The sequence below is a fragment of the Mycetomoellerius zeteki genome, unplaced genomic scaffold (genome assembly GCF_001594055.1).
Source record: "Mycetomoellerius zeteki isolate Tzet28-1 unplaced genomic scaffold, Tzet1.0 scaffold35, whole genome shotgun sequence".
Classification (NCBI taxonomy): Eukaryota; Metazoa; Arthropoda; class Insecta; order Hymenoptera; family Formicidae; genus Mycetomoellerius; species Mycetomoellerius zeteki.
This window is the reverse complement of record NW_017257338.1, coordinates 3,562,580-3,585,709: the sequence shown is the minus strand read 5'-3', so window position 1 is coordinate 3,585,709 and position 23,130 is coordinate 3,562,580. Positions and strand designations below refer to the sequence as shown.

The 23,130-nt window shown below is 32.0% G+C and overlaps 2 protein-coding genes across 6 annotated transcripts in view; one reads left to right on the top strand and one right to left on the bottom strand.

Moving 5' to 3' along the window:
* Positions 1-23,130, top strand: part of LOC108725661 (dipeptidase 1) — a 109,643-nt gene that overhangs the window by 63,302 nt on the left and 23,211 nt on the right. The gene's annotated exons all lie outside the window — the stretch shown is intronic.
* On the bottom strand, positions 5,035-11,158 carry LOC108725659 (uncharacterized). Of its 5 annotated transcripts, none has more exons than XM_018452840.1 (5): positions 10,634-11,158; positions 8,578-8,896; positions 6,656-6,769; positions 5,890-6,242; positions 5,035-5,326 (listed from the first exon to the last, which is right to left on the bottom strand). In XM_018452840.1, the coding sequence occupies exons 2-5, from the start codon at positions 8,730-8,732 to the stop codon at positions 5,067-5,069; spliced, it is 882 nt and encodes a 293-aa protein (XP_018308342.1). In that variant the 5' UTR covers positions 8,733-8,896; positions 10,634-11,158; the 3' UTR covers positions 5,035-5,066. The 5 variants fall into 5 exon arrangements, with proteins under 5 accessions (XP_018308342.1, XP_018308345.1, XP_018308343.1 ...); XM_018452843.1 differs by having other exon boundaries at positions 8,578-8,802; XM_018452841.1 differs by having other exon boundaries at positions 10,638-11,158.

Genomic DNA, 23,130 nt, shown 5'->3' with positions numbered 1-23,130 from the left:
GTTTTGTTGCAAAAAAGTGTTATAGAAAGTATTTAATGAAAATTTTACTTTAATATTTCTATAAATAGTAATTAGTGCGTTAATTATAAATCCACGCATACGAGATAAATAAGAGTAGCGTATATATCAAAAGCGTATGTCAGCATACGAAACTAGTGATAAATGCAGCAGCGATCACGCGCATCTCCATTGGGAGATGTGCATTCATCATTATTCTATTCAATGCTCCGTATTCATTTCGACTTTTTTCCATCTCTTTCCACCGGAAGCGTTGCACTGCCGATCTATAATGTCGGATCCGAGACGAGCACTTTGAGGCAAGTGATTGAAATCTTAAGATATTTATAGTTTGTCTAATATTTAAATCTCTTTATTTTAATAACACATATTTAAATCTTTATTACAATATAAATTCGTTTTACAATAATTAAGAAACAAGCTTTATTTCATTTTACATAATAATTATTGTTATTAGAATAAGTTACCATGAATTACGTGGAATATTACTCAATGTATTTTAGAAATACTAATACAATTTTTAATTGGATAATATTATAACAACTACAAACCGCTCATAAATTTTCAGTTATTTTAAAATTCTCCCTCCACATTCTTAATTATTATTTACAATAGAGACGAAATCACATTGATATTTAGACGACAAAATTCGGGATGCTGAAACATTTTTAAACAAATCTACTTTAATTGTTATTATTGATATTTTCGATTACAGAAAGATATTCCAGCCATGATCAAGCGAACTATTATTATCAGGAGATATCTGCAATGCCAACAACACCCGCAGGAGAAATGATAAATGTTTGTCCCTATTTAGCCTCATTACCAGCGATTTGTTATGTCGCATATGGTCGCGTCGCTTTGTTGAAATAAATTCTTAGTCACAAAAAAACGTTACTTTTGATCTAGATACTTTTCTGCTGTCTGATAATTCTATTATCAAGTTAAAATTACTATGTAATTTGATGTTATATAAAATAGATGCTATATAGTAAATAATCAACTAAGAATTACAACTCAATTTTTAATTTTTTATTAAAAAAAAATGCTCTTGGGTTTAAGCAAAAAATGTACCATGTAAAATCAAGAATAAAATAAGAATATGGATGTAATAATTACTATATACTCAATAAGCACAATCTATTTCAGTAAAAGCAATCTATTTTCTTTTATCTCTCTCTCTCTCTCTCTCTCTCTATAATTATTAACAATAAGAAACTAATTGTATTATTTTCTTGAAAAAATACAATTTATGACTTCTCGTCTACAATTGCAAGGATGAGAATAGATGGGTCACTCATTAGTGCATGTATATGCTTTACGTAATTTTATCTTAGCTTTATGAGAGATTCCAACGATCAGATCCTTTTTAATTTTGCCGATTTCGTATGTATATAATCTTCTCTTGGATGTTAACTCTGCTAGAAAGCCATTAATATCGAACATGGCAACTCACGGATCGCATATAGAGCTTGCCAAATGACGAAGTCAGTACACACACAAGCTGCATTTAGCCTTGGCCAGTTGATCCGAGATTATATCGTACGGTATGCGCTCTGATATTGGATTAAAATGTAATGTGCAGCAATGCTAGTTCATAGAAGCCATATACATTTGTGCGTATAATTATTAAAACGCGATTATGCAATAGTTAACTACCTATGATGGAAATATACATACTTATGTTGTAGAATTCTCATCTTGGAAAGAATTAAGCGCTCGTGACGAAAAAAGATTGGATTTGTATTTTAAAAACAGTGAAATAGCAAATACTCTCGAAAAGTGCTGATCTTGCCTTTCTCAGTGATATAAATTATGATACGGCACTCAGATGTTAAACACAAAAGTATTTTATTCCAACGAAAATAAAACTTTATTTTTCATCTGATTGTTTTTTGTGAAAATTAAAATCGAACTGATTGGATAAAGAATAGAAATGATTATAAAACCCTTAATTTTGTAATTAAGAAATTGAAACGAATTTTTATTAATTCTTTATTTCTCTATTTCTACATTTCCATGATTTAAATGCCAGCCGTCATTTCTCATTAATAACATTTTCCTAAGATACACCACACTTAAATCGTCGAACGTGTTCGCAGTTGAATCCTTCGATATGCAGATACACAGAATTCGTAATTAACGGTACAGAATTACGCGCCTGGACGCTGTATGCCATTTAATTCGCTCAAAAATTTCGTTCCGTGAGGAACGAGGGTTCAATTACGACGTGTTCAACGATTCAAGCGGGCGCGGCATTACTGGATGTGATTATCGCGACGCAGAACGATGGAACTGTCGCAGGGATTCGCCCGCGTCATCCGGCCGTTTTACGACGAGGAAATCGTGCCAACCATGGTGAGCTATGAATATTTATCAGCTTCGAGGACAGCTCGGTGGTGGCCTCGCAAGAGTGCCTGGCATTGATTCGACCGGCTCTGCAAGTTCGGCATTGTATACGGTGTTATTAGCGGCTTCCGAGTAATCAGCGTGACAATGTCGAGCTTATGTATTGTTTGAGGGGGGAGATAACAAGATAATGAATGGAGGATATACGAACGCATGTAGTTAACTCTGACATTGCGAGTGTTTAAACCCCTTTGGGCGTAGCCCTCGGATATTTTCCTTTCTTGTTGATGAAATATGATGACGCGATGAACTATAGAATATTTATCTTATTGTTAGATAAATATTTATTGATTATAAAGGTTTACTTTCGAAATACTTGCATTATTTTTATAATCTTTTTGCTCTATATTTAAATGCGTAATTGAAAAGATTTTAAAACATCAGATTTTATTGACATATCGTCAATAATACATTTATTTTCATGAAACTGCGACCCATGTATTAATTTAAATCTCGTAAATACTTTACATAAAATAATCTCCACTAAAACAAAAACTTATGTCTATATATTTTTAGCTATGTAAAATATTTATTAAAAATAATCTTTATTGAACGAAAATTATTCTGATATACGTTGCTCATCTACCAACATTGCTGCCAACAACGTTAACAGAATTTAAATTTATTTGCTGTTCACAATACATGAATAATTCATGATAACGTATACGTCGGATCGTTAATTACCACTCGATAATCATATTTTAGTTCTTAACGGGATGCAGTAACCCGAGGCTTTTAAGCAATTAATGGGCGCCGCGTTAAAGGAGGGATATCGAAAGTGCAGGCGACGTAAATGCGATTTCCGCGACATGGAAAATTGAAGATCTCCGTCATTGCGCTCGATAAAAAAAAGTCTTCGCGGTTTGGCTTCCGGCGACTGCAACGGATGAAAAATATAGATCATTAAAGCATCATATTAACCTTCTGAGTGCTTGTTCTTAGTATTTTACCTTCGTATTAGGAATTGTTTTAATTCTATTTTGGCAATATAACAATATTCATTACTCAAACATCAAATTTTATAGGTATCTGTAATCAGTTTTTAAATTAAACTATAGAAACATAAGCAAATGACACAATAATCTTTGTTTCTTAAATACAGAGATAATAAAAATTAATAATTATAATGTGAAAATTAAAACGAATTTATCCGACTACTGCGAACATTTTAGACTACTTACATTTTTAATTTCTCTTGAATAAAACTAGTAAAGACCCCCGACAGCTCTCCACGCGTTTCTACTTCGGACACATAATTCGCACATCCTGCGAGAGAAAAGCTGCCGTTTTGCCACCGTCGTGGCTGAAGACAAGGCTTGAAGGCTGTTAGATGTTACGAAGAGGAAGAGAAAGGCGTGGCACTTCCGCATGTGCTCCATCCTCTCGAGGAAGCTGACGTAATTTCCACGCTGAATCAGCAGTCGGCGCGAGCAGTCGGCGAGACGCCGCGAGGCGAAAAGTCCATTAAATGTCCAACGAATGGCGTCGCTTTTCTTCTTCTTTATTCTTCAAGTTACGTCCACGATATTCGCCGCCGCGTCCAGTTTATATTCCTTTCAAGGAACAGCCTTAGGTGCACCTTCTGATTCTGATGCATCGATCTTCGTGTAAAGGACTTTAAGCCATTCATGGAAGGGTCCGAGCACACCTGACAACCTTCGATTGTCATGATAATGCAGTGTTGACTACATTTTTCCGCGTGATCGAACGATAATATAGACGTGAATATCATGCACATCGAAAATGTCCGCATAATTTTTTTATACGATAAATTTCAACAAAATTGGCAGCTTTATACGCCAATAATTTTGATTCATTATTTCCACGAAGAAATTTTGAGTGAAAACAGCCGTTTATAGTATTAATAATATAATTAATATTACCAAATTAATTTCGTTGAATTAATTAACTGTCGCACGATTGTCTGACTAACGAGTTTCGTGGATTGAAATTGCGGAACATAAAAATTTCATCGTCGCACGGAAGGTGGCCGACCGACGTGAATTATTGCGAGACTCGCGGCGGAATTTCCCCAGTTGCAAAATATTTATAGCTTCTTAAACCTGAATCGCAATATAGTGACAATTAATTAAAACCATATTTCTTAGAGTATCTGTTTGTGTAGGATTCTTTCGTTTAATTATATCTACATAAGATTTGCAAAAATTATATTTTTTATAAGCTTTATTATAACTTTATTATAACAGGAAACTTTGATAGGAAATTTTCATACATTTCCAAACAATGAAAAAATTACAAAAATTAGAAATTTATTTTACAAAAGAATATAGAGAAAATATGAAATTCTCTGTACTTTACAATTTAATTATACAATTCAATTTTTTCTATCTCTTATTTCAATTTCATTTCTTTTACAGACATTGAATTTATTCAAGTTATATTTTCTCATTTCTCCATTTTCTAATTATATATACTTTCATGAGTCTTTTCAGAATAAATTCTGCGATACTTTTTTGTCTCGAGTCGCAATATGTTAAAGTAACTGCATTCTGAAGTATTAAGTAAAATACGGTCCTTTATTTTTAGTCATCCTACTCATAATTGATTTCTCAAGGGATTTGGATCAAGGAATTTCACTTGGATTTCTTTTAAGCCATATAATCTTGATTTGGCACCTCTCAGAAGTGAGAACACGTAACATCCGGTATATAGATTGATTTCACGTATTCAGATGTGTCCGATAACTTCTCGTCGATTCGTTCTCTCACATTAGGATAAAATTTAATAACGTCCGTCTGATGTGCGGGACTGACCAGCGTCCATGGCAAACTACGATGCAAATGAATCGAGACGTGCGGATCGAACTTTGGACGATGCACTTCGAAGAGAGTTCTACGGAGTTTCGAAGAGACGACCATTTCATGGCTTGTCGAACGCTCTGACGAATTTGATGAATATTCAAGCTTACAAATAATATATTATCTCGTGTATTAATCGCAAGAAGTTCCGTGTATTACGTTTTAGTGTTAATGAGTATATGTATATAATAGTTAAGTGTGTTTTCAAGTCGCAGTTTCCCGGTACTTTCCAACGCTAATGCGCTCCATTTCTAACTCGGTCTCTATAGTCACGATCGATTGCGATGTTACACACATAACAAATTATATGATAAAGCTTCAATTCACTATTTTAACAAAACACAAATATGCATTAACTATTTTAACGAAACACAAGTATGCGTACATATTCGTTAAATGTCTGAATAGGGCTGTATTTTAATTTTGCAAATATTGTTACAACAATGGCAGTTTTTGTTGGAAATTATATTTTTACTAAAAAAATTGCAAAAATAAAACATAAAACATAATGTATTTAAATTTTAATTTTACGATAAAAAAATAGATACATGTTAAATTAGAAATGATCGCTTTTTAATTCTGGAATAATAAGAAATAAAATAATATTTTAAAAATATAAAAAAGTTTATATTATTATACGTACCGTCAATGTCAAGTAATTCAAATTCAGTGAACATAATGCGTTCTTGCTCACTCAGCATAATCGGATCTAAAATTTGTAAATCAATTAATATCCAGCTAATGGCCATATTGATAAAAGTATGGGCATCAATTCCTATGCCAGCCATTGTCCAAATCACGTTTTCACACATTGCATGGAGCACTAGTGTGCAAATAACCAAATCCAAATCGACATCCGCATTCCAAACTTGTTTTGCGCTCTGCAAAATTCGATCCTTAAATTCCCACAAATACCTTCGAGCTTTGGTGATGCTTCGTCGCTTTAATAACTCTTTGGTACTAGCACGCAGATCGAATCTCCCGGGCAAAATGTGTCTATAAAAAAAAATCCGAATTTTATTGAAACTCCACAGAAAGAATGATTTTGCTGAAGTATAAAAGTTTAGTTGAATATATACAGATCTGAAAATAATTTTATTGAACCAAAATCAGTATGTTTGTTCAAACTGATTCCTAGAGCAATATGTCAAAACTTTTTGACATATTACTCATCATGCTTGAAATTCCTATTATATTTTATTTTGATATATAGTCCAACAATATTATTTTCGGATCTGTATCTAGCTAAATTTTTAGGTATATATAACTTCAGCAAAATCGTTATTTCCGTGTCGTAAATTGTTTTTATAAAACTGATGATGCGATCCAATATTAAATTTATAGTTTTAATTTTAAACATCTTAGTTATTACCTATGTTAAAACAAACACTGTTGTATTCGTAACAAACCTGATGGGCGATGGAGGTCTTTTTGGTAATACAATAGCAGTCTCAGCACATTCAGCATCTACGTCATTAGCACAGAAAAGCCTCGGTCTCGGCATACGATTGTATGGTAGGAATCTAAAGAATTTGAACAAAGCGGTCGTGAAGAAGGGAAAACACGCGATCAGATCTTCGTGATTTCTCCTGGTCTGACCGGAGATGAATCGACGGAAATCACAGAGAAGAAATAAGAATTGCTAGAGAGCGGTCGTAGCTTCTCGAGCTCCAAGCTCGAGTTTTTTTTCTGGCAAAACAAAATCACAAGAACGAGGAGAGGAACAATAAGCGGACGTACTGATTGACGATCGGATAGTACTATGTCTAAGATGAAATTTTAAATGAAAATTTATCGACATAATTTGAGGTAGTTTGATATAAGAAATTAAATCCGCAAATGTGGCAACAAGCAAATGGAAATTATTTAAAAAGTTGTTCTTTCTCAATTAGTTCGATTGCTCCAATTTTTTGCTATGACTGCACTTTATAATATTGTTGATATCTTTTTGGCAAGGTAGTGATTAAATAGAAATTGCGGGAGATGTTACTGCAATCTGTTCACTTAATTATAATGATAATATTACGCGTGGACGATTGCGAATTTACTTATTCTGCAGTTTCTTAGCGAGATCCTGATGATTGAACGGAAATTTGCAGAAAATAACTGCGAGATTTTCCGACAATAATTAGAGAAGCTGATTTTGAGCGAGATTGTCTTTTAATAATATATGTCATGCATTTTTAAGAAGTACAATTACCTACGAAATTTTTTTTCACGAATAAATAATATAAAAAATGTTCTCATAGTAAAACTTTCTTATTAAACGCGAGAATTATATTTTATTACTAAATATGATTACTTTATGAGATTATATTTTTATTTGCAAAATATGAAACATATGTAAATAGGGATAAAGTATGTTCCTGAAAAGATAGTTAATGTGTACACAGTAGTCAGCGTTATCAAGTATTCGCAGCAGATAAATTCTGAGATCCATGCATTTAACGAACACGAAGTAGCGCGAGCAAGATAAGGTAATAATAGGATAAAGCACTCGCGCAATAACCTGCAAATTGTGTTAAGTGACTGTGAATTACGCACGATCGATGGAATATTATTTCGGCTCTACCGAGCGCCAACAATCTCGCGAGAACTCATAGTCGGTCTCGATAATGCCTTTTCATTCGAAAGCGATGCTATTAAAATGCTCAATAAAGAAATTTGAATAAAATCGAAATATTTATTTAATCAGACTTTTGTTGACAACATACTGCAATAATTTTCTATTTTAAAAAATTGTTTTAGAATATTATTTTAATCTCTTCTTGTACTCCATGGCGTTATTTATTTATTTATACAACGAACGAAGTAAATACACGATAATAATAATAACGAACTATAAATATGTCATAAAGAATAATAATATAAACTTTACTTTCATATGAAATTTATAAAATGTATATAATACATTAACGCAAATATAAATAAATTACAAAAATTATGATCATATATCATCTTAATATTGTAATGTATACTTGAATCTTATGAATTCTACTTTTATCACGAGATTTTGCGTGGAAGTTATTATCGTTTATGCTGAGGCGTAAACCTGAAAATTACATAGTACATACAAATCCCTGTATGGGTAGACATCGTTACACATAACTTTTCTCATTTAGTAGTACATTAAACTCTGAAAGTAACCACTTTTAACGCCGTATTATATCTATAAGTTTATCTTTGCAGCACTCTTCATACATAAACGATAAATCCGAATTCTGCTTATAACACTTAATTATACCTTGTTTCAAAAAAGCAAGTTAAATATATTTTTACTATTACAAATAAAATAATTTTAAATAAGATAAATTGACTCTCCATTACTTACAATTCATGAGCCAAAAGCGGATCTGTGATGTTAAAATCTTGATATTCGTAGTTATTCCTGTTCGACAACAGACTATTACAATATGACGGCGCTTTATCCTTTTTCACATTGCGGCACTCTCGATAATCCGTTTCGACCTTTTGAAAATCCTCCATTTCACTCGTGATGATCTCCTGAATCGCGAGATTCGAGATAGTCGTGCTGTTCGCTCAACTTCAGGGTACTCTGCAACCGGAAATGAAATCTGTGCACGTACATACGTTGAATGCCGTACTACGAAGTCACCTTCTTGATCAAAAATTCCGTTCGACAAAATAATCTACGAACAAAAATGCGCAGTTGAAATGCTCCCAATAAAATGTAACAAACACTGTATCATTCTTTTCATAGCCTTTTATAAAGGTCGAATGTTGTTATGGAACGTTTTATAAAATATTATTACCATATAAAACATTGTAATACAAACTATAGTTTTTAATGTTATAATTGTAATATAATTATAAAATAATATGAACATTGTTTATATTAAAATGTTTTTTTGTATTGAAAATTTATGCTTTTCGTAATCTGAGAAATTTTTACAATTGAGATTGTGGAACGACAATTTATGTAAATAACTTTGTATGTTTAAAATATATTTGTTTGTAATCAAAGAATTTCAAATTACCGCGAATAAAAAGCTTCAAATATTTACGTAAATAATTACAAATATTTTCGTAAATAGTATTGGAATAAAATTGTTCGGCACAATTAATCGAAAATTACTGGTTTAAAACCACGGAAAGAATGCATAGAATTAGACAGTTTAAACTCAGCTATCGTCAGTCACGGAATTTGGAAAAGTTATTCGTGAGTTTATCAACGAGAAATATCGCGCAAAACCTGTAGCGAAATGTCAAATCGACAACGATTGATAGAGAGGCCATTTATGGATGGATGCGCGCATCATGTATATCGCTGCAGCTATACGCATTTGTATAGAATCTACAATTCTCGGTGCAACGGATCTTCCCAGGATCGCGTTAGCATCAGTATTTGCATCAAAAAATCACGTCGACGTTACGTCTACGCGGATGATGATTGATAAAACGCACAACTTGTACAAAATAAATATTGAAGTGATATTTATCATTGAGTTGTTCAAATAATATTTGTTTCTGAATATCATATCACGATGAGACGGAACCGAATCGACTAATTTTAATAATCAAATTATCTGTAATTATAATAAAATTCTTATTATCGAAGATTGAAGTCATAGAATTATTTATATAATATCATTACAATAGTTGACCATCAATTCTAATTTATTTCTTTTTTAAAGAGATTAAAGATTTTTGGTAGAATGGAATCACATATATCTTTTAATATAAATTATTTATTTTTCTCTTCATTAAAAAATATTCAGTACAATGAATTAACTTATTTTAATTTAGCTAGAGATTAGTACTTTTATAAATTATCTTTGTGCATTTAATGTAGATGAAATTTTAAAATATGATTTTATTTAAATCGCAGCAAATTGTAATTAGCAGCAAAAATTTTACACAGCTGGAAAAAATGTGTTAAATTTAACATAAATCGCATGTCCCAAACGGTCCACTCAAATTTTTTAGTTAATTTTATACAAAATGAATATGTTAGAAGGAATATTATGTAAGAGAATAAATACAAAGAAAGATAACATCGACACAGTTTGTAAACAAACCGTGGAAACATATTTTTTTTTAGAAAATTAACATTTATGACATGTTAAATTGACACATATTTCATTCATTTATCTTAAAATTTACGTTTTAAAACACATTATTTTTATGTTACTTGTTCGCTTACTCATAAATTGTGTCATTTTGACACTAAGCAACATTTAATAACAATTTCACAAAAAATGTTTAAATAACATAATCACATTATGTTAAATTAACACAAATATGTTAAAAAATTCAACACAAACTGTTAACACAAACGTGAGTAGACCGTTTCCAACACAAATACACAAAATTTTTTACTGTGTGCAAAGCCTCATTTTCTGGTACGGATAGTAAATCGGACTCACTTACCTCGCAGCGGTCCAATCCTTGCAAAGTCTCGCAGATTGCTTCGCTCGTTACTTTCGTATCTTTGCAGGAAACATCGGATTTGCTGGCAACTTTCTCCTATCGATTCAACATCAAACTTTTTCTCTCGCCCGTGGCACTCTTTCTAAAATTCAAACCGAGAGAAGATCCGTGCCATTTCTCTTGAGAAAGGTAATCTTTTTCACACGCCCCAAATACACATGCTGAATCATGTCATGATTGACAATTCTTCTTAACACTTAGTAGAAGATTCTTTTTGACTGGCAAAAGTTTCGGATACTTGCATGAGTAGGAAGAAATCAAGTGAATTTGAAAGAAATCTTTCAAGACAAATCCTAATCTTCTTCTGTATTTATATGATCGAACTACAAAACAGAACTTTTCAAATGTGATATAATATTGGAAGAATCAATCATTTTATACATTCGAACATATTCTGTAATCACGCGACGTCAATAATTTATTCGTTTAAGCTGGAAAGCATTCGTATTTGGATATTTAGGTTAAATGAAACAAATTACGAAAAAACAGTCGCAAATCAAGTCTACTTTTATTAACGACGAACTTTTTGATCATTAATATTGATATCTGCAGTCTAAAGCAAATTATAATTTAATTTTCACTGAAATGTGAATTTGCTCATTTAAAAATATGCTCCAAAAATTATCAGAGTTCTCATATTTTTACGATCTTTTTGCAGATAGATTAAATTTTACTTAAATAAAATAACATGAATAAGGTAATTTAATGTCATTACTTAAATAAAATAACATGAATAAGGTAATTTAATGTCATTAAATGAAATATACAAAGTAAAACTATATATAATCATGGGCGTATCCAGGGGGGAGGGGTTGGAGGTTCAAACCCCTCCCCCCGAAATTTTTTATTAATTATTTTATTTTGAAAGGATCCCGTTAGCACACATTCTGATAGCACACATCCACTCACATCGGTTGATATTTAATAATTTTTTACTGCTTTACTAATGAGAATATTTTATTTTGAATTGGCGATGTATATATTCTATCGAACTCCTCTCTTTCATTTTTAAATGTTAAACACATACAACTTTACTTTTGACTTTATGTAAGTTTTTTTGCTGTTACGTAAAATATTTTTTCTCGTTATAAGACTATATAAGTAATTCTTAATACTAATTAATACATTTTTATAGTAACTGTATTATCCTTCTTAAAAAAATCTTTAAAAAAATAAGTAAAAGTTACATGATTTACAAAACGTAACATTTTTCTTTTTCAAATTGAGGAAACATTAAAAGTTGTAAAAATATCCAAATGGAATTCATTAATGTTAAAAATTGTTGTAAATTACAACAAAATTGGTGCAGTGACTTCTTTTTAATACAAGAGCAAATTCCTTTTTTTTTTGTTGTCATTCCGATTGGTGCACGGTACATCCCTGGTCCCCCCCCCCCCCGAAAAAATTTCGTAACATAAATTTTTTATACATTAAATATATAATTTATAATTAATACATTGGGAAAATAACTATCTGTAAAAATCGGAAATATTAATTAACATTTTTGGAACTGAAAATTTTGTTTCAAAAAACAATGAAAAAGAAACAGAAAAAACAGGTTAATAAGTTTAATTTTTTTATTAAAATACGTATAGGTAGTAAAAGTTATAATAATCTTTTAAAACAAAGTATTTTAAAATACTTACATTTCAAACATTAAATTTTTATTAAGATAATTTAATTAATTAGTTTATCAATCTAGCTGATTACATTCTTATTATGGTTTTATTTTTATATTTTTATTATAATTTTATTATTAATAAAACAAGATAAGCAACTAAGATTTCACTGAAAAAAGAAACAAAAAAAGAAACTTGGACTTAAAAACACAGTTTTCTTTATCAATGCTTCTGTGTTAAGAGCGATTTACACGAGGCAATTTTATTTGTTTGAAGCAGCGTCTAATGACGTCATAGCGAATTCGCTATTAAAAACTTTTTCTAGACGTTGGTTTGTTCTTGTTAGCATCTAGTTGCAGCGAATGCTGTTTTCGACGCTTGGCGTTAGCTTATCGCTAGCTTGTCGCTAGCTTGTCGCTAGCTTGTCGCTAATTTGTCGCTAACTTCTTGTGCTTCTTATCGCTGGCGACAAACGCTTTGATCATTGTTCTTCCAGAGCGAATTTTTAAGTCGTCAAGCGACCACTCGACACTGCGATTTCAAAATTTTAGACATTAGCGAATAAAAAACAAACGTGTAGAAGAAGCTTTCATCAGCGAATTCGCTGACGAATTAAGAAGCTTGCTTCGAGCGAATAAAAGCAGCATCGAGAGAATTCACTGACGAATTAATGCCTAGACGCTGCTTCAAGCGAATAAAGTCGCCCCGTGTAAATCGCCCTTTAAGAGCGTAAACAGGGATAGTTACCATTGAGTCGGATTAGGCGAAATAGCAGGAACAGACACTGTTATGATCGTGTAAGAGAACGTAAATCGTAATCAGTAACATGGATCACACTGATTACAAAATCGTCGCAATAACACGTATTACCCACGTGTGTGATTTGCGTGTATACATACTATATGTGTATAAAAGTAAAGATTTGCGAATATTTAAAATATCTGTCGACTGTACGTTCACTTTTTTTGCGAATGTTTGAAATATCTATCGACTATAATTCACTCTTTTTCATGTCAGTTAATTTCTTGATTGGGAAAATACTTGAGCGAAACAGTATTAATTATAAGCTCTCGTTTGAAGTAATTACGGTGTAGCCGGCTTATAGCGCTCCATTGTTGAAAATTTTATTTCCAATAACCGTGTGAAAAGAGCCATCTGCACAATATTCTCAAATGCAATGGAATATTATATTACGAAGGCATTTATATAAAAATGAATCCTTTAAAATTTACTTTGAAGATTATTAGACATTTATAAATAGCGTGGTTAGTTTTTGAATAAAAAAAGTAATGTCTCGTAAAAAATTAAAATCTACGGTTTTGATATATATGCGTATAATATTATCTAAAGCTATTTTACAAGCTGTAGAAGCTTTTCATATCTTCTTCCTCGTGCGCTTTCACTACGATTTGCATTTTACTGGTGAGAATAACTCAATCTTTAAGCAACGAGAGAGATTCAAAATACCGGAAAATCATGAAGGGGAGATAAGAGATTCATAAAGGGAAGGTGTCAACGGAAAATCGATAAGAGGTACCTCGTGCAACAAAGTGCGTATCGCATATCGGTTTACCGAATCATAATCGCGTTAAAGTCTGACTCATCTACCTGGAAAATATTTGCAGCAGCTCCGCTTACATTGTAAAGAGATAGATATGTGTGTGTGTGTGTGTGTATGTGTAAACTCACCTACGTTTCTTGTGCAAAATTGAAACATGTTACATGAAAGTTAATGTTGTTCTAGAGCGTAAAATTTAATTCAATTGTTGAAAGCTATGCAATAATCATTTTTATTTTTCACATAGCAATTGAAGATTATAATTTATCGAACTAAACATGCGATAAAATTCTATTCTATTACGAAAACAAATATGTTATTATAAAAATTATGTACGCATATGTACACATCGTTAAATCTTATTTAAAAATCTAAATAGATTTGCAAATAAGGTGTAATAGTTTATAATAGGAAAGCATATAAAAACGTACGAACAAATTTAAATAATAACTTTTTCGCAGTAAAATTCTACATAATGCGTTTATATTTCTAAATAAATCTATGTCTACAAAAAGCGGCAAGATATTATGAACTTATCGGGGTTTCTCGTTAAAATCTGGTTAATAAAAGCCGTCTACGTGCCGCCGCTTTGTGCGCAGCCTTTTTCGTACTTTGTCTACTATGATCGCGTAGCACTCTTTTGCACTGCCCGCCGTTATTAAACCGTACAACACTTTGTCTGCGTGAAAATGAACCCTTGCTCACTTCGTCCGCCTATTTCTGGTCCTGGCACATCTACCAAATGCTGAAAACGCGCGAAAACCAGTCGAATTTACGGCAAGAACCAACGCACGAAGGCCAAAGTAAATGGTCCTTTAAAAGTGTACGCTGTAGATATATACAAGACATACAAGTATAGTTCTACTATATGTATGTATAGTAGAACTATACTTTCTATAAATATATAATAATAGAAACACATAAATACATTTATTAACATATTGAAATTCTAATTTAAGTTTATAGAAAAAAACAATTTTTAAGATTGCAAAGATGTGAAAAGTAATGTATATGGAAGATGTAATCAAACTGTAAAGTCAAAGTATAAATTAAAAATTATATTGATATAAGTATATAAGTTCAAAGATTATTGTAGCAATTATTTGTCAAATAAATTATTTAATAAAATTATTGAAATTATAAAGCAAAAATATAAATTCCATGTTTTATATATCATATATATATGCCAAATAAATTACATAAAATATTCGTAATGATAATGTAACATGCGTAATATTTCTAATGTTGAATATTAATTGTTAAAGAAAACAATCGTACTACGATGAAAAATATTTTAACTTATAATGAAGACTTTATAATGATACGTGAAATAAGAGAGTATGATTCAGCAGTGGAACACAAGGTATAAAAGGGCTTTTTCGTCGAGCAATGTTGAAGCTTTTAATCGTGACTCGTACTTACACAAAAGAATTCAAGAGGCTCACGCTCATGTAATCCTCGTTGAATCTCGCTGCGGGCTCTCGAAAAATTCTTCTATTATTTTAATATCTTCACAAAGGTAACCGCGATTTATTCGCGTAAGTTGACGACAAAAAATCAACAAAAATTTCAGCAGAAAAATATTTTTCTCCTATGTACACGCGTGAAATAAGAGAGTTGATCGAACCTGTCTCCGTCTCAAAACCTATTCCAAATTCTCGAAAGATATTCTTCATCGACCGCAAAGATATTATAGGTACATACATTCTTTTCACATTTTATCTCGTATCATATATTTTTACCATAGGATTGCATATAGCGAGCTTGCATTTTTCATAAAGTTTATTTATTTTAAAGAGCCATAACCTTAAGTTACTCTTCTACAGAGAATAAGCTTGTCACCATTTCTTTTTTTTAATGGAAAATGATATGGGTGCATATCAGCATTTTTCATACGCCCACTATATCGAAAAAAATTTCCCTGTTATCTTTTTGTACTTTCTCATCGCCCTTCTTCGGTATTGCAAACTCGCAGAGGGTCGATAATGGAAATACTCGAAGGGCATAGATGAAATTCCTGCTCTGAATCCGATAGTGACGAATATCCCGTATTTAAGGTCATCGAAAATGTAGTCGATTGGTATTTAATGAAGTCTCTATTGAGCGAAAAGAATGCCTACATGGGTTGAAGCTATCTTTTTACTAGTTGATTAACAACGCGATGGAATGCCATTATTTATCGTTCAAGAACACTCGTCAAATCAATTGTGCAATGTACTAATTCTTATTTAACATTTAATTTTTTTACTGCTGTAGCTAATATAAGGACGCGATAGCAAAATATGCATGTCTGTTACAGATCGATTTATTTAGCAATATGAAGATAGTTGTCACAGTTATCGGATAAATATGGTTGGATTAAATATGGTTTGCTGAAACTGTACTTGCTACCAAATTATCTGTTACACAGAAAACGTTTGCTGCAATGATTAGTACATCGATATAATAGCAAAATGTTTATCTGTTACAATGATAATATTTAGGCCTCACAGCTAATGGAAATTAGACCTCGCAGATACGACGTTAAGTGTCCATATAATGCTATTGAATTTAGCTGCCATATCTAATTTTTAACTGTGGCAGCTAATATTTTTTTTCCGTGCATAATATTTGTCAAATACAAGCTAAATTGTACTTTTTGTTAGACACTTTTTCCCTTAACAATTTAAATGTTCTTTGAAATTTATAGTTTAATAATATTGAACTTCAGAATTAATTGGTTTCAATAACAAATGTGTAATCTATTTGTGTATTCCAGTCGCATTTTGCTTATAGATGTAATATTGAAAGATTCTGAAGCATTACAATCGTTACTTTAGAAATAATCAATCTAAAATGAGTTAGTAACTACAATTAGTTACGATATCAAGTTTGATATCCAAGATGTTAAAAAGAAAAGATTTGAAGCACGTTTATACGATGTATTTAACGGATTTGTAAAGCGCATTATGTGTCAATTAAATGTTGTTTTGGATCAATTATTCCCAAACTAACAGTTGAGATGCTCCAAGATCTTCCAATGTTACGTATACCAGTGAGACCCGAACTGAATGCATAAATGTATTGCACATAGGTATGTCGAACATAGAACACAGTCGAATCAGGATCCTTTGTTAAGGACAAATCTACCAGCGCGTTGTGCAGTGGTCCATCCCGAGAATCAATTGAATCAAGACCGTTTGTGATGGACGGAACGCAGACAAGGAATTCTCTTTGAGGCCAAGTCGACTACCAGAAAACAGGCAATTTACAATTATAACTATAAGTGTAAATAATAAATAATAATGAAATGTGTAAGAAACCGTAATATAAACCTTCATAAAACTCGTGCATAAAAATCTTATTTTAGCTTCGCACATCGTTTGAAACTAAAATAAAATTCCAATCGAATTTACGAAAATCAATTACATACCATTCTGATTTCAATGTTTTACGTAAATTTACGTCTTTAATAACAATATCTTTTCACAAACTTTGCGTTTGTGATATTTTATCTGCTGTATAATTCTTCTTTAATAATTTTCTAAGACTTATGAAAACGCTATCATGTAGTTAATTACACAAATTAAAATATTTTGCTAACAATAAAAAGAATAGAGTATAAAATAACATTAAGAGAAATTTTTTCCTTTTAATATTATATATACGGTACTAATATAAAATTTATAAATGCAAGAAATTATTTAATGATAAGGTATCGATACATCAGATTTAAGATTAAAGAGATCACAAGTTATATAAACTTAAAGTTCTTAATGAGCCTTTGAGTATGCTTTACTTCACAGGTTTCTCAAATTATTCGCTGGTTTCGCGCAACTTTTATACACTCTAATGACTTGCTTCCTCTGAAATCTATAGATGCGTAAGACGAAATTAATCGCAAATCTGATTCAGAGTTTCCTGCATTCGCTCGGTGTTAAGATTCGCACCGAGAAGCTACAGTGATGACGAGTCACATTGAGTTGGCGAAATAGGAGCGACGTTAGCGCTCAACTTCGCCATGAGATGAGGCACCATGAGTCGCCTCATGGGCGACTAATTCAGCCGACATCGGGAGCTGAAAGCAAACTAATCCAAGTTTTAGCATCGCCACGGCATATGAGGGGAGGTCGTGACGCTTCGCAAACTCGTAAACGAAGATTCGTATATAAGTGAAGCGAGTCCTTCACTCGAGCCAAGCGAAAGCGACAAATTGCATCCGGAGCAATTGACTGGGGCGCTTAAGTTCCCCAACGTCGAGACTCTTCGGGATCGTAAAGTACGACGAGACCGATTATCGAGTGCACCTGCTACGCAACGATCGATCTCGCTCCGACTCAAGAAGAGTAAGCGCATTAGGCTAGCGTTCTAAATTCCCTCGGAAAATATTTATTAGACTCGGCGGGAACGACGGTCGAAAGTCCCTCCGAAAGGTTGAACCTGCGAATGACGTAGACTTGAATCCGCCTGTCTTCATAAAATTAATCAAAAAATGCCTGTTCCGCGGCGCGCCACCTGCTATCCGAAGTTACTGTCAAAGCACTTCGGCGAAATTAAATTTTTCGGTGAAATTACTGTCGCCTGTAATATGATGCAAAATCAGAATTATGCTTCCTTTTACGTTCCCATAATAGTATCACAAAAACATTCATAAATGCAAAATCTATACATATTTGATTTTCAATACATTTTATGCTTACGTATAATATAATGTGACACAACAAAGATCGATATTAAACAGTTATAGATTGCATTAAGGTGCACCAAAAATATAAACCATTGCGTTGAAATAACATTAGTAATATTGGCACGTTGAAAAGTAAAATTATACCACAAAGTTAGTTTATGAAAAAGTTTTCTTATTCAGTTAATAAAGTTTTCTTATACATTTCTAAACTTGAGTTGCATAAAATTCTTGCGTAAAGAAAACTTTGTTTTTTACTTAATGCCAATATCACTTTGCTTCAAGAGAAATTACGTTTCTCAGGCTTGCAACAAGAAATTCAACTTTGAAAGATGAGAAATTGCGAATAATAACTCTTCTCTTTATTTATTAAGAAAAAATTGATTGTAAATTCACTTGATGTTTGTTCCTAAAATATGTTTTAGTTTGGATATTTTATGTGTAATGGATGGATTTAATATATTAATCCATATCCATTTTTTCATAAAAAAAAATACTTGAAGAGTCACGTTGAACGTATGTCACTTTGTTCAAAATTCGAGCATCCGCCATCTAGCATCCTTCGTTAAGTAAGCGACACTGGTTGTCGCCGTCATCGGCGTCGTCGTCGACAGAATTTAATTACTCGACGGTAAATTACTAGGTAATCGAATTGTCGGTGTCTAGGTTGCTTATGAAAAAGCAATAATCAGTGCGGATGAAGTTGGCGCAACTGCAATGCGGTGCGAAAATTTTTAATGAGTTTACTTAAATTAAGATAATTTCCCGAAAATTCATAATGAGATGATTAAATTTCACTTATTTCAATATTAATTGTGCACGTTTACTTACACATAAACAGCGAAATTTATCATACAATATTTGCAGACATACAATATTTTGCATTATATCGCACATTTTTATAATTATGTTATTGATTATTACGATACTATAAATGTTTGTTATCTTATATTTTTACGTTAATTATTAACTATTATCATTAAGTATATTATCATTGAATTATAAATTATCTTTATGTTGAAATATTCTATATATTAACGCCATTAATATTTTCTTCTTCTTGCTTCTTCTTACCTTTCTCACGTACTTTATAAATAATTTCCAATTTCGCTTGAATATCAAGGGATTCAGTTGTCGCAAATAATCTATGCACCATGCTTGGATTTACGACTCGGTCCCTTAAATTCTCGTTAACGTGATTAGGAACGTAATTATGCGACCGCGACATCCTCTCCGGCAATCAACGCCGATGGGCAAATATGGCAACGATGATGTAACCGGTGGAAGGCTTGAAGATAATCAGACATGTAAATGACACGTTTACCTCTGAGATTTGCATTAATTCCGCTAATCGTTTCCATCAACATCGAACGCGGTTTCCTGAGGAAGTTAAACATCATAGACTGTTTCTCTCAGAAAAAAATGGATCTTCCACGACAAATAACAAAAGATTAAGTATAATCTTTATTCCATTACTGTCATTTTATTGTTTGTTATTCTTTAAACTTTTTTTATTATGAATGTGTATAGCTATAATAAGAGATTACATTAATTCAATGATTTGAATCTACTAATTTTTTTAATTATTACATTTGCAATTGTTATTTTACAATATAGATAGCTAAAAGAAGATTTAAAAGTCATATCTTAAATGTCACCTGTATGCGTGTGAAATGAATTTTATCTTAAATAATATTTTTTTATTCTCTAAAATAATTCTAAAAATTCTGATAATAAATCGAAATTTATACTGTATCTCTTGTTAATATCAAACAATATTAAACAAAAAAAATGCCAGAAGCAAGATAAGAAAATTTGAAACTAGATCCTGTTTAGATATACGCAAATCATGATGTTTGCGTCATGAATAAGTTCGAAGTTCGATAGTAGCGTTAAACGTAAATACACGTATCGCAAAGAGCATAGACGAAACAAACATTGAAGTCGTGAACAAGTTTGAAACCAAAAGCTCGTTGCCGAAGAGGATTTCGCTGCTCGCGCGCGTCTGTCCATCGGATGTTTCCAAGCGTGTACGAGGGGTTTACGAGCAAACACAGCGGCGTCCCCCATGGTTTACGTATCTCCGTGTAGCGTAAACCGAGGCCACCATGCGCGCAGACGGTAACAGGAAGGCAGAGACTTCCAACGACTTGGCCAAAGTTGCAAACTGCAGATTGCACCGGACCGATGGTCGTATAACGTCTCGATCTAATTGCGAGCAATGTTTCTCTATCCCTCGGCATACCGAGATTTAATACTAATATCGCACCCGCAGTTATGTAGATGTTGTCTCCCGCTACCAGAGGCAATATACGGGCAAATGCTTTAAAGTGAACTGTACACGATGTATAATCACACCATAGTAATATGGTCTTATGGACTATGCACTCTATAAGAATCGAAAAGATAAATGCAGAATAGATTTACGATTATTACGATGATCGATAGGGCAACATTCTTAAATAATAGAAATAAATATTACTCAGGAAAACTGAATGATATTTTTTCTATATTCTTCTTTTTAGAATTTTTTTTTGTTTTATGTCAAATGCGCATATTATAATGTGTAATCCATAATGCATTTTATTTTACAGTACAAAGTCGTTTTGTTATCATTTATTTATATATATGATTAATTTTTAAAACTATTGCATAATTTTTACTAGTTATATAATATTTTTTGCAATAGCTTTAATTACATTTTTTCTTTTTCTAATTTTTAGAAAAACTTTGAATCTAAATAAATGCTATGTTTTTCATAGTAATTATCGAAATAATTTTTCTGCTATTCGAGCTTTTGAAAAATTCATTCAGGAAATCCAAGTGTAAGATAAATTCGCCACATATATAAAAAAGCTTGAGTACAGACTGACCTTCGACACTTCCCGTTGAGCATAATCGTCGATGTTTTGGCACGATCTTCCGACAGTTGTACTCTTGACCGCTCTCGCGTTACTCGTAGAATAGGGTCTGGCCGGTTTTCGATTACCCATCTCGAGACCACCGATATACACCAGCCATGCATTCTATTACCCTGTAACTATACGGTAGCGACCCACGTAAACCCGCTAATGGTAGGTCTGTTTGTATCTTTGTATGCGTATACCGTGCATATCTAGACCCGGAATGTAAACTACCGCATAAAGCTGATTTCTGCATTCGCTATCCTGCAGCAAGCGGTATTGCCTAACTGTATTCCGGGACTCGCACAACTTAGGAAAGGCCAGTTGTAGCGTCTACTTAGATATTGACAAATATGATTTACGGTAGCACATACTTTGCAATATATGCACAACTGTTGTCTCGCGGTATGCGTATTTCTCTTGAATTGCGAAACGATAAATTGCTAGGAAGTTAATCCAAAGATAGTGATAATATTGATAAGTAAGTGAATTGCATAATTTTAATTAAAAAACTAATCTTTTTTTTATCGATTTACTATTTTTGTACATTATTTTTATTATTACTATTTTATTTTACTTAGGATTTTTGATATTAATCTAGTAGATTTCCCAATCTTCGCCTGGGAGACAATATTTAATTTTATCTTAAATTCATTAAATTAATTGTAAATATTTGATTTTGTTAATTGATTAATAATTAGTTTTACATTTAGTTTAATGTGTTATTAGTTTATTATGATTTAATTTCGTTAGAATTAATTATTATTAATTATTATTATTTCTAAAATAATCAACTATTTAATCGTACACGGAGAGAATTTTCTTTTAAAATTTACCTTGAAAATATAGTAGAGTTGTGGTACAATAGAATATTTTAAAGATTTTTACCACTTCAGTAAAATTGATCAAACTTACTTTATACTTTATTAATACTAGTTTTATTAATGAATGAGAGAGATTTACATTAAAATTCTTCGAAATACAATGTTGTCCCACGACTGTCATATTTTCAAAGTAAATTCTAAGAAAAAATTCTCTCCGTGTAGTGAATTGTGTGTAGTTTCAGCTAGAATTTTATGCAAAATTATCATTTAAGATGGCTGACTTGTATTTTCGCTGTTATTATTCATGCTTTTTTTTATAATTGCTCATTCTCTTTTTCTTAAAATTTACTTTTCATTAAAATTTACAAGTGCACGCATGAGAATATACGTCCAAATTTACGGAAGCAGCAGATGTTTAAGAGAATTACCTTTTGCTAGGTGATGCAGCGCGAGGAAAAAAGTACTTCTTTTAAAAGATCTCGATACTGAGGAAAGCACAGAGAGAGAAGCTCCCGACAAACGCCCTAAAAAGGATTACCTACGTCCTCCTACTTTTAAGAGCGCAATACAAAACTGCGCCGTTAAGCCGGACGCTTAAATCGACGTACTCTACCTGATAAACGATACTTTTCTTCACCTTATATATTTTGTAGGTAACATGCCGGAGATCGTGTAAAGATCGTACGTAAAGTATGGTATAGAAAACATGTCTGCGGAAGATTCGCCATAAGATATTAATGATTGTCTAGTTTGGTTCAACTATTAATATCGTCAGTTCTGTAAATTTTAATTAAATTTTAAAATATAATCCAATGGCATTCTAGCAATTAATAGAATTTTTAATTTTCAAGTGTTGATACCATTAA